We start from the raw sequence: 13,125 nt of genomic DNA on the forward strand, positions 1-13,125 counted from the left end.
GCGGCAAAGTATGTCTGCTTCCCCGAATGACTTATCGCCACGCTGATAGCGTGTCTATAAAAAAAAAAAAAAAGAATATGCGTAGTCTAAAAAAGTGGACGCCTTGTACACAGATACAGCGCCGCACTCATATCGGGACTGCAGAGCGGACGAAGTTCTGCAAGAAGGCTGATCGCATTAATAAATAAATGACGGCCATCGCGCTCTTTCTCTTGCAGCTGGATCGAGCGCATTTAAGCTTTATTGCTCTTTTTCTTCTTCTTTGCTTTGCAGCATGGCAGCGACAAGGACAGCCTTCACTTTTCTCCATTCGTGCAGAGACGCGTCTTCACCACACTGCTTCGCCCATGACAAACGCCACAAATAAAAACTCCTTGCCTGCTTCACCGGTGTACTTCCACGCTCACGGTTTTTACTTGAAGCGAAAAAAAAAAGGAATACTCGCACGTGAACGAGAAAGTATGCATAGATTAAGCCACGTTGAACATGTGCTTCTCATGTAACATCAATCGACTGCATTTTTCGATGCGTTGATAATATTCGCACCAATCGAGTAAGTTATAGGTAATAATGCATTATTACTATTATTATTGTAAAATAGTCAGTTTTTACGATTGCTTATAATTTTTACGCAACAATAAATTACCAAAGGCGAAATCGAGTAATGGCCGCTGCGCGGCGCCGCCGTTCTTTCGCTTGGAGCATGTCTCTTGGGTGCGTCACCGGTGCATGGTTCACGTGAAGCACGTTTTAACCACAGTTTTATCGCACTCTCGTGTCTCACAACTCGTGTAACCATGGACGCCGGCCAGCTTATCGAAATCCTCCGGGCCACCATAGACCCAAACCAGCGAGAGACGGCGGAGAAACAGCTCGAGCAGGTGACCACTCGGGGAAAATCGACTCAATGGGCCATGAATGGCGCCATTACCGTGAAAGAAGGGGGGGGGGGGGGGGGTAGCAGCACCAGCTAAGGAGCCCCGAGCTAGTGTTCGAACGATCCTGCGCGTGACAATCGCCACTTCGGGACCTTTTCAGAAAGAACGGCTCGCCCGACCGTTCAGCTGAGACACTGTTACCTTGCCTCGGCAAGAAAAAGCGCGAGTCGAGAGCGAAAGTACTTTGCGGTGATGCCCGACCCGATGCGCGCCTTCTTGTCGCCTCGCCGGTCCCGCTGCTCTACTGGGCTGCGCTGTCGAAGTGTCAGTCCACGCGACGCCTTTGGGCGCACTGCGTCGCATTAGAGCCCAAGGGCGCCGTCCTAAACCAGGGACGGACCCATTGCAACGGGCGCCGGCGTGTCATCTGCCATCCTTAGGGTTGGCTGTTACGGAAAAGGCGTGCGCGAAAGAATGTGTGTGCGCGCGCGGGCGACAGCCGTTTGCCTTATGACAAACCGCTGTCACCGATTCGCGTGATCGTCGCGCTGCTTTGGAGGCCTTTTCTGAACTCGCGGAGGGATTCTGGTGGGCGATTGGCATTCCGAGAGGCGGTCGCCCCGCTTTCCGACACGCCGACGCTGCGTGCCAGCGTGCTGCTGCGCACGTCTCTACCGTGGCTACACGGTGTGCCTTCGAGCGGTGCTTTTGACTCCCCTTCGAAGCCGGCCCCGCTTTCCGAATCACGCCGACGGGGCATGCAGGGGGGGGCCCTCCCACCGCACGCGGAGACGTCCGGACCATAGCGTGTGTCGCGTTTGGCCTCGGTGGCACGTGGCGGGTTTTCGGCCCTCGCGGTCGCGTTGCAGATATGCGGATTCTATTGCCGTCGCTAGGGCTTCCGGTGCGGATTTGGGCTCGAAGCGCTCCATGGCGTACCGGTTGTGACAGCCGCGAAGGACTGTGGCATCAAGAGCTGTTGCTTCGCACGAAACAGAACGCTGTGCAAGTCTCGAGTGGAGCATGTTAGGTTGTGCGGCTGATTTTGTTTGATTTCGTTCAGTCCCTCACAATCGTACCAACCGGCTGGTTGCAGGAATATAAAGCACTCCAGGGAAGATCATACACAGACGAGAAACCAGTGTTTATTGTCTGTCAGTATTGATCGAAGGGCACCTTGTCATTATTACATGGCCATAATCAGACATGCGCCTGTTTGGTCTAGCAAACTTAGTGTTCATGTAGAAGCGTTCACTGATTGACAGTGGGACCAACACTTCTCTCGTAGTTAGCGCAGTGCTCGTATTTCTTTCAGTGCATCATAACCCATTAACAACCTACAGACTTTCTGAGTACAGTTGATCATTACTATGAGTATTGTTTACTTGCAACATGGTTGCATTATAAATGTGTTACGTTGCCCCCACAAGTCTTTGCATTCACTTCTTTATGAGCCCAAAAATTTAGGTTTAGTTATTAATGCTGCTTGTAATGAAGTGGTAAATTTGCCAAGTGTTTGTTTGTCAACCTGTTGTTATAGGAGCCGTTGGTTGCTTTAAGTATCAATCTTTTTGTGAACATTAAGAGCACATTTGCAGAGGCATTTAATAAGAAAGCATTTTGTAGTCTGGTAAAGTCTTGCTGTCTGAGTGTGCTGCACCATTTCTCTTATAGCTTTTATGACAGCCAAGTGCTGCTTTTTTGGTCTAGTGACATTTGGCGGCAGCTTTGGCAGGAGCCTTAGCATTCCTAAGGTGTTAGCTACATTTATTTTAGCTGAAACAAACCTTGCCTTGGTGAAGAAAAGAGAGGGGGATGCATGAAGTGAGGGTGCTCCAGCCTACATGCTGCAGCAGCTCAGTGGCAAAGGCCATTAAGCTGCTGAAGTTGTCGTGGGTTCAATCATGGCCTTGGAGACTGCATTTTGATGTGAAATGCTGCTTTGCCTAGGTGTAGGGCTTAGCTTTAGGTGCACATTAAAGAACCCTAGGTTGTCAAAACTAATCCACTATGGTGTGCCTCATAATCAGATTGTGGTTTTGTTCCGTAAAACCCCAGAATTTAACTTCAACGTTTTTGTGCTGCCTCCTGCTGCTTTGCAATGGGAAGAGGGAGACAGGATGATGGTGACAGATAGCAGTGATGATCGTGATCACTGCCTCGAGCCTAGTCTGGCATTGTGCAAGAGTTTCTCGACATCAGCCTGCACATAAACATCTTAGTGATGGGCCGTGATCTCATAATATGGAGATATCATAGCCAGTAACAAAATTTCTCGAACAAAATAGTGTGCGAGCTGAAGAAAAAATAAAAAAAAGTGTGGATCCTGTGCACGTGGGAATCTATGTAATATGAAGCATTTTGCTGGTACCTGGCTATCCAGCATTGTTTAGGGTTCTGCAAAATGATATCAGGTGGGCCACTGTGTTCCTGTAAATTGAGTAGTTGTGTGTGTGATGACAGCAGCATGATGGCAACCACATCGTAAACAATATGACGGCAATCGCATGTTTTGTGCACCGCCCGTTTGGCGAGAGCCTAGGACATGGCGATAGTTGGGTTCTGCGTAGGTAGCGGATGAGTGTAAACTAGAGAAACACGGATATTGGCATCAGTGGCTACGTGTTATACAATCATACGTACACATGGCTACTTCATGTGGTGTATGTTAAAACAATGATGGAATGTGTACTTCAGGGAAAAAATGTTAAAACTAGATCAACTCGGACGATTATGAAGTCTGTACAACGTCCCACAGTTTCTACATAGTGCAAGCTACCAGAAGGGAAGTACTACGTAAAGTGAGCCTCTCCCGGAGGTAGTGCAGTGCAAGCTGTCACAAGGAAAGAAGACAAAAAAGTAGGCACGTGCCGAGTGTTTCGAAGAGCTGGCCACCTTTGGAACGAGAGAATTGTGCGTGTGATCGTGGCCTAGCGACTAGAGCACCGGGCTGCTGTGGTCCACGGCAGAGGTTTGATTCCACCATTGGTCTCACATTGTTTTCTTTTCATGAAATCGAGGCAAGACAGGAACCTGCCTACCGATTGCAAAGTGCCAAGAATGAGGCAAAGAACATTCCACATTAAGAAAAAACCTCACAAGCAAAAGGAATAGGTGCCAGTCTGGTTAGGAAAGAAAACAGACAAAATACATGTTTTAACTACGACAAGTGCGAGGCCACGTGTAAAAGGAGGAGCAAGTGTTTCCTAGTAAAGGTTTATGGCAATGAAGGTCATAAAAAGCATAAAATGCCGTTGAAAGGGCTCAAAGAGAAGAAACCTGTGCAGCAGTGTTTTCCAATGTGAGGCAAAAGACAAGAAGCAGTGTTAGCGTTTTGAATGAATTGCTTCTGATATTGTTGAATTGGCTCTTTGGCGAGCATAAAGAAAGCTATGGGAAGTCACGGGAAGCCACGTAGGTCACTTCCTTTCAGCTCTTGTGCATGTGGAACATTGTAAAAGGTCCCTTCACCTTGCTTGGGTACTACTAAGACACTGTAAAAGGTCCCTTCACCTTGCTTGGGTACTACTAAGACACCCACTTGATGCATTGACAATCATGCCTTCAAAACGGGATGTCTCTGTGCACTGCATGTGTACAGAAAGATAGTGCGATTCCATTGAAATGTAGAGTGCACAAAGCTGCTATGGGAGATGTGCCATACAACCGCAACATCAAAAAAGGTGTGGAAGGGAAGTTCGGGTGCACATGATGCGAGCTCAATGTAGTGTGTCGGCTTGGTAGATACCAGACTATTAGGCATACTGAGGTGAGGAGCCTGTGCAGTGGGTAGGGTGGCCCACCTCCGTGCTCCATTGCCTCGCAACAGTTCATTTGATTCTGTCTCTGCTATCACTAAGACCTTACCCGCGGTAAGGTCTTTGGACAGTACTCTGCCAATATTGTACTCCATTTCATGTGTAACAGGCAACACTGTGAAGGCTAGAGATGCCTCTCTTCCTGCTTGCATTTGCTATCAAGAAATAGTGCATCACATGTGAAAGAGACCTATAGGTAGACATACATCACGTAATTCGATGTAACATTGTCTCATACTTTTATGTCGCAAAGTAGGACATAATTATTATACAATATGTCCCAGACCTGAAACTCTTTGTTACCAAACAAACAGCGTAGCATGTTTTTTGTGATGGGTAGCCATGGCTCACTGCTTCTGCTCGCGACCAAACCATAGTATGTCGCACACTGGCAGCACAATTAGTTGATTTGTGTTTGCGTCTGAGACTGCACCTAAATAGGACCCGTGATCATTCTGTAGGCGAGCAGAATTGCAGGAACAAGGTATGGATTTTTAATTGTTTTTTACTTTATGCTACAAGAGCCTGCCTGACAAACACTGTGGCATGCCCGTCACCACTGCAGGTACACAAGATCATCGGCTTCGCTCCGTCTCTGCTGCAAGTTGTGATGACCGGTAGCTTGGACATGCCCGTGCGTCAGGCAGGCGCCATCTACCTCAAGAACCTGGTGGTCCAGTTCTGGCAGGAGAAAGAGCCGCCACCACAGACGCAGCCGCAGCCACAGCCGCTGCCCTTTCACATTCACGAGCAGGATCGAGCCATGGTGCGCGACGCGCTCGTCGACGCCATGGTGCATGCGCCCGAGCTCATCCGCGTGCAGCTCTCGTCCTGCCTCGGCTGCGTGCTCAAGCACGACTTTCCGGGACGATGGACGGGTGTCGTGGACAAGGTCTCCATCTACCTCCAGTCGCCCGAGAGTGCTGGCTGGGCAGGCGCTCTGTTGGCCCTGTACACATTGGTCAAGAACTACGAGTGAGCAGTGATGTATGGCATGCTCCTTGGTGCACGTGGGTGCCTCGTCTTATGGGAAGGTAGAGCGGATGCTGTAGGTAGCACTTGTGACATTATCTCTCTAGCCAACAGTCCCAACGGTACGTGCATGGTTTTTCGTGTATTGTAAAAGATTTGCTCTGGAGATCACTATTTCCTGTTTTCAGTGCTACCCGCCGCTGTAGTTCCTTAGTGGCTATGGTGTTGGGCTGCTAAGCACGAGTTCATGGGATTGAATCCTGTCTACGGTGGTCGCATTTCGATGGGGGCGAAATGTGAGAACACCCATGTACTTAGGTTTAGGTGCACATTAAAGAGCCCTAAGTGGTCCAAATTATTTCAGTCCCCCACTACGCCGTGCCTCATAACCAGATCATGGTTATGGCACGTAAAATCCCATATTTTTTTTTTTAATTTTCAGTGCTGTTTAGGACTCCCAAATACTAACTGGCGGCAGTAAGAGAACACTGAAATTTGAAATATATGCGAAGTGGGAAGGTGAACTTAGTGCAGCATGAAATTGAATGTGACGCCCTACAAATCATTTGTAAGACCAACCATTTGTGACCTGTAGGAGACATGCAAAGTTATTTATGTGTAGAATTATTAGGCAGCTAGTGGCACAGATGGCTAAGCTGAGGGAGTTGTTGCTGACCTGTTTGTCACTAACTGATCCAGCTTGTCCTGTGCTGTAGCTCATGGCTAGAGGGGGTGCGTAATTTCAAAAGCAGCCTTGCGAGTCATGCACCTGTGTGTGTGTGCAGGTACAAAAAGCCTGAGGAGCGGGAGCCTTTGCACGAGGCAATGCAGCTGCTGTTACCGTTGCTGCAGCAGCGCCTGGCACAGCTGCTGGCCGACCAGTCAGAGGCCTCTGTGCTCCTGCAGAAGCAGATCCTCAAGATCTACTTTGCTCTCGTCCAGTACCACTTCCCCTTGGGACTCATCTCACGTGAAGTGTGCACACAGTGGATGGAGCTTCTGCGAATCATCCTCGATCGACCGGTGCCCGACGTGAGGAACTTTCCTTGCCTACGTACCACGGGTTCGGCGTGTCATTGTTTGTCTTGCCCAGTAGGCTCAGCAGAGAGCCATGTCTCCACTTGTCAGCACTCTGCTAGCTGGTAATGAAGACAGAAATCTTGCGCCTGAAAAAGAAGCCCATGCAACCACGCCATAATTTGTTCGCAGCCGTAGTTGCTCAACCTCCATTCTGCAGTCTCAGTGGGATAAGACTGGCTGTGGTTGGGAGGCCATGTTTAGATGCTGTGGTTGGTGTTGGCGCTGTGTCGCATTCTATAGGGATTGCTGCCTGGTCGAAGGACAGTTGTGGGATGCATTCGTTGCCGAGGTGACAATGCATGATATGAAGTACTTTGCACCTCTTATTGTGTCGCACCATTTCGTCATGCTGACTGGCTTGCTAAAGCTTCACCTACACAGGTTCTCACAGTGCATGCGATCTGTATCTATTCTTTACTTTTTTTTCTATTTTTGTTTCTTTTATACAGCTGCATGGCAAGTCGATCTTTTGTCTGCTGGAGTAAGGTCAGGACGTGCATAAGTTACTGTGGAATCCACAAGTGCCTTCATTAGAGATGTGTAATTAAGTTAACTTCCCAAATGATAGATCCTTCAATCACAGCTGAGCGGCAACCCTGTTCCTAAAACATGTAAATCACGACACTTGATAAACCAGCTAAAAGGTGGTGATTAAGTGCACATTTTCTTGATTAATGCAATAGTTAGGAGTCTCCAAACAGAGGGAGCCTCTGAAGAAATTTCACCTCTGGGGATCAGAGGTGAAATTATTTTTTGTAGTACAGCAATGAAATTTGGTGTGCTTATTGGGAAGTGCACCGAATTACTAATTACAATGTTTCATGAAGATACATACATCCAGTAGTTTTGACATTATACATTTTTATTTGCATCATTGTTGTACCAAACTTGCAGAAAGCTTAGTGTGACAAAAAAACATGGTAGAAGCCCGCAGTTGCTCTTATATTTTAGCCATACCCGCCCTGGTTGCTCAGTGGCTATGGTGTTGGGCTGCTGAGCACAAGGTCACGGGATCGAATCACGGCCACGGCGGCCGCATTCCGATGGGGGCGAAATGCGAAAACACTCGTGTACTTAGATTTAGGTGCACGTTAAAAGAACCCCAGGTGGTCGAAATTTCCGGAGTCCTCCACTATGGCGTGCCTCATAATCAGAAAGCGGTTTTGGTACGTTAAACCCCATAATTTAATTTTTTTTTTATATTTTAGCCATAGGAATGGTTCATGCAGTGACATTCTCCAAATATTCTTTTTTAGCACTGATTTTTTTTGACACGGTACATTATATCCGTGTTTGTATAACGCAGTCATTATCGTCATATCAAATTAGCTAAAGAGTAAAGAAATGAGGTAGTAATTAAGAAAGATAGGAATGTCACTGCGTAGACAATTTACTAAGGAATACAATGCAATAAACCTCATGATGAAGATCCATCAAGCCATAGTCGTGCTATGCTTTCTGCAAGCAGGACAGTCGGGTCAAAACACTTCTGAGAAAACTTGCACTAAAGTTGCACAGCCAGCCACAACATGTCCATCAATATGCCCCGGGGCTGTAATAGTTAGTGTCTTTGCTTGCAGGGGTTTTCTTATGTGCTTGCTCTTTCCTTTCTTCTGCATCATGTGCTTTTCTTTTTTTTGCATAGCTCTTATATTCACCTCAAAAGCCCTTCCTTCAGACTTTCTTTTTGATGACCAGTGTGAATCAATAGGGCCACAAGCAGCACAGAAAAGCACCAATTTTACTGCTAGGCCCAACTTCGTCTCGTGCTGCACTGACAAAGTGTTTTGAAGACAATTTAGGCACAGTGCCGCCCCTGTTAGTGAATTCATTGCACAAGCCTGTGTTAATGTGAACTGATCCTCTTTTGGGGCTGATTCTTCCTCTGTCCGCTGCGCGAACCCAAATTTGCGCTCCGTCGTCGACATCACACGAAGTGCATCGCGGACGCTGCACGCTTGCTTCTCGGCTGCCTCCAAGGACACAAAACGAGGTTCCAGGTTGCACCTGCATGATGCGCTTCCGCTTAGGCAAAAGTTGCATTGCAAAGCTGGCGCCGCATTGTCACTTACCGTCGCAAAAACGGAACTTCTCCCCAATCGGAGCTGCACCGATACGTTGTGACTAGTTGACGTAGCTGGGTCTTCAGATTCACTGCCAGGCATAGATTCCAAGTGCAGGTTGGCTTCCGACGACACATCAGCAGGACTTGATAGTGATGCAGTCCTCGGTTCATCAGATTCAGTTGCCGCTGACCGCTTGTTTTTTGGAAGAGGAGGCTTGCGCTTACGCTTCCCGTACGCATACTTTGTCCTGTACTTCTCGCCCACATGACGCTCCATTGCTTGCACACGTACAAGGCCTCGCACGACAGAAGAGTTGACCAAAATGCGGAATGTAAATCGGCAGTGGATTCGCAAACTAACGAGTTTTCTCAAAGCGTGCGCGGAGCAGACCACCAGAGAAACGACGTGCCTTTCAGCAGCCACTCGCAGGGTGCGTCGAGTACCATGTGACTAGCGTGACCAATCGGCGCCTAGCTGTGGCTTCGTGGAGGCCGTTGTATTTTTCACGTTCGTGCGTTTATTTTTGATCGTAAACATGTGGTTCCATTGGGAGAAGTACTGCAGTGAAACAAGCTTTCCAGTTATACCAAACTTCTCGCGTGGGGCGGTGAAGGTGTGGAGGTATTGTGCTCGGAAAATCGGCCATTTTTGCGCAGATTTCGCCCAGCTTTTAGCTACCCGCAGTTGGGAAAACATCTTTTAGGCACACTTCGAGACCGTTTTCAGCAAATATATTTTTAGATGTGATAGAAAAGGTCATGCAGAATCTGAATATTTTTTTTTCTAAAATTAGATTTTTCATGAGAATTTCACGATTTGATCCCCGCGTTCCCCCTTAATGCACGGGTGCCGATTAACATAATTCTCTCATTTGCAGGTGGCAAACCAGGTGGACGAAGATGAACGGCCTGAGCTACCCTGGTGGAAGTGCAAAAAGTGGGCCTTCCACATTGTCACACGCGTCTTTGAGAGGTGAGTACCTTGTGTAGCCATGCCTTGTCACCTGCTGTGGCAGATTAGTGGCTATGTGGTTGCCCTATCGAACATCAGTAGGTTGCATGAACATCAATAGGCTCCAGTATAATCTTGTTGATACAATTCCGTTAAGTACAGTTCCCCAACACTCATGATCAACAACATAAAAAAATGACACAATTCGGTTATGCTTTTTTTTGACCAATTCAGATGTTCCTGCAACATATATTTTGGCACCAATATTCAATGTATTGCCAAACTGCGATCATCACATGATAGATTTTCCAGCCACTAGAGCCCCTGTAAACAAGAAAAGGCATGAGGCCTGCATGATTTGAGAGCTGTAGCTGCCGGTGCAGCAGTTTCTCCCAGTGCATGCCCAGTTTCCTATTCCAGCACCAGCGAGTTGTGTCGCCATAAGTTCCGTGGTGGGTCATCACATGTTGCACTCCTTGCTATCGCTGATAGCCCTACTGCGATAAGTGCCTTCACCTGTATGCTTCACAGCATGCGGGGCATAGTGCTGTTGAAAGCGTACTGTAAGCTTTTAATAGGTGACAACACCAACATGTCTTGCTTCCCTGCTGCAGGCTGCGCGAAGTGAGTGTCGATGTTTCATGTCAAGCGAGTGTCAACGCAACACTGAGGCTTTGTGCACGGGCTGAGAGTATGCCAGGAGAGTTGAGGTTGACTTTCCAGCTAATGCGAGACAGTCTCACTTGGGACAAAGTTCGGGCCTCATACCAATGAGCTTGCTATCCTTTGATAGAAATAGCTCATATTAAAAAATATTTCCTTCTGTATGCATCTTCTCTTTATTCATATTTGAGAATGTTCAACTCAATTTGCAATGGTTTTTACCATTATTTTCAGATATTTCATTCGCTGTGCATTTTACTAACTGGTTCCTTCTGTTTTCTTTTTGAATAAAATAAACATTGCTCCTAACTATTTGAACTCAATTAAGTTTTTTATTTTTAACATGCTTTTGACATGCTAACAGAAAAGTGACATGGTGTCAGCCTGTCTTGACGTGAAACAAAGTTCTGTGTCACTCAGGAAATTTCACAAAGGCATGGAGGGAAAACCTGGAAAACTCAGGAAATTTGGAGATGTCATCTTGGTAGACACTCTAAGGAAGGGTCAGATTATATTTTTTTAAGCTTTCTTTCTTTAATGCTTCTACTAAAGTTTACTTACATTATAAGGTAGGCTGTCAGCTGGGAGTTTTCAAAATATATATTAAAAAAAATATTTAAATTAGATCTACACTGTGTAGGCCTGCGTAGTGAAAGTTTGTCCCATGCTACAGTCATTTTCATTGTTCTTAACGGAAACGTTACCTTAGGATAAATATGCAAATGGCCCTCCCGTAAACAATGTGTGCAGGTATGGCAGCCCTGGATCTGTGAGCAAGGAGTATGGAGAATTCGCCGACTTTTTCCTCAAGGCGTACACCGAAGGAATTCTCCAGGTGGTGCTCCGTTTGCTCGACCAGCACCGGCAGAAAGTCTACGTCTCGCCTAGGGTTCTCCAACACGCGCTCAATTACCTGCGACATGCGTGAGTGTTTGCTTGCCCCCCCCCCCCCCCACTTTCTCCATTGATTGGATGCTCCACTCTAGCAGTGTGTCTGACAGTTCACATCGTCGAGTCACTGCCACAGCCATAATCATGCCTTGTCGATTGAATGTGTGACGTGGTTCTACGGTGCCCACATTGTCCACTGCCAGAGGCGACTCTGTGCCATTTAGCACTCGGCCGTAAGAAAGCAGTGGCACAGCAAAGCTATACAGGGGGCGCTGCAGAGCGAAGGGCCTGCACTTTTTACCGGACAGGGCCCTTGGCTCACAATGCCATGCATGCTGCCTACAAATTGTGTTCGCTTGCAGACGAGTCATGTTTGGAACAAGAGTTCAGGGCATGCATTTGTTTAGTGAAGAAATATGCTGCAGTCGAACCCACTTATAACAACATTCAAGTGTCACGAAAATTACGTTGTTGTAACTGATAATTCTCGTAACGAAGTTACATGAAAAAAAGCAAAAGGGGGGGATGGCAGTGTTGATGTGAGAAACTATAATGGCAGGGAGGCCAGTGACCCTCCCCACCACCTTCCTCCGTCCGGCTGCTGATTGTGTTCACTCGTTGAAGGGGGGACGTGGCTTTGAAAATCAACTTCCTTATTTCTTCATGGATATTGATGAAAATTGGCACAAATGTTTAGAATGTCTCCCTGATGCTTCCATAAATGTTTCAGTGATATCTTGAGAACATTTTATTCAATCTTATTGAGCAGAATTTTTCTCCCTCTAACTTCCTGGAGAGCCTGGGAAACTTAAAAAATGTGATAGAAGGCTTGTTAAGTATTGACTGCATAGCTTAATGCTTGCTGAACGTCGTGACATTCTTGCTTTTTTCTTTTTTTTCACAACACAAATTTTTTGGAGTGCCATATTTTGTTACCTTCGCATCAAGCACACTTTCGGAGTAGACGAATAGCCATATCGTAAACTTACAAAGGGTCAAGATAAGAAAGCGAGAATGTCACGACCTGCACTGTAGGCTAAGGAACGTGACAAAAAAAGAAAAGGTGTCGAAATATGTTAAATGGTAACAAAGAAATCAGCTCCAGAAACTGAGCAGAAAGGTAGAAAAACAGTTTTGAGGAAACGGCTCTCGAAGTTTCACCTTCCTTTCAGTTCTCTAAAAGGCACCAAATTTGTAGACTTTGGGGTGTTTTGTGATGTGGGGCTTCTTGTACATGTGGCCTCTGGTCTGGCGTGATTCCCCCCCTTCCTTTTTTCTCTTTTTCCATAAAAAGAAAAAAAAAAGGGGGGGCGGGGGGCATACTTTGCTGCTGCTGTGCTACTAAGAGCATGGTGCCTAGATTTCAAACGAAGTGATGTGCAGAACTCTGTGTGGGCATGAATATAGTTTCAGTGTACATTCCGGCAGCCTGCACCCATAGGCTGCCTGATTGATAGCAATCTTCAATACAATCAGCAATTTTTTTTTCTTTTGGTAGAGTTGACCATGTTACTGAATGAAGGCTCCGAGTGTCAGCAGCCTCCCAAGTCATCCTTACTTGAGAATGGCTGTAGAACTTAGGATCAGAGAGCCAGTGATTGATATGCAGCTGCTAGGTGCTTTCCAGAATTGTGTACTTTTGTATGATGCCTCGATCACTTCTGTAGCCAGGTGTCTGTGAAAGCCCAAGGGGCCTAGTGCACAGAGCTCATGATGAGGTTCTCTTTATGAAGGGGCGGTATGATAGATATTGTTACGAGCTATCGTGACAACATGATAATAGAGTGAACGCGCAATATGTTTGGT

The 13,125-nt window shown here is 46.8% G+C and overlaps 1 protein-coding gene across 1 annotated transcript in view; it reads left to right on the plus strand.

Moving 5' to 3' along the window:
- The first annotated feature begins 687 nt into the window (after positions 1–687).
- The window catches only part of msk (importin-7 msk), a 73,406-nt gene continuing 60,968 nt past the window's right edge, over positions 688–13,125 (plus strand). The window contains exons 1-5 of the mRNA XM_050177896.3: positions 688–881; positions 5,262–5,671; positions 6,454–6,700; positions 9,692–9,786; positions 11,179–11,352. Of these exons, the coding sequence (XP_050033853.1) occupies positions 798–881; positions 5,262–5,671; positions 6,454–6,700; positions 9,692–9,786; positions 11,179–11,352 (1,010 nt within the window). The 5' untranslated portion in view covers positions 688–797. The remainder of the gene's footprint in view (positions 882–5,261; positions 5,672–6,453; positions 6,701–9,691; positions 9,787–11,178; positions 11,353–13,125) is intronic.

Source organism: Dermacentor andersoni, chromosome 4 (assembly GCF_023375885.2).
Source record: "Dermacentor andersoni chromosome 4, qqDerAnde1_hic_scaffold, whole genome shotgun sequence".
NCBI lineage: Eukaryota > Metazoa > Arthropoda > Arachnida > Ixodida > Ixodidae > Dermacentor > Dermacentor andersoni.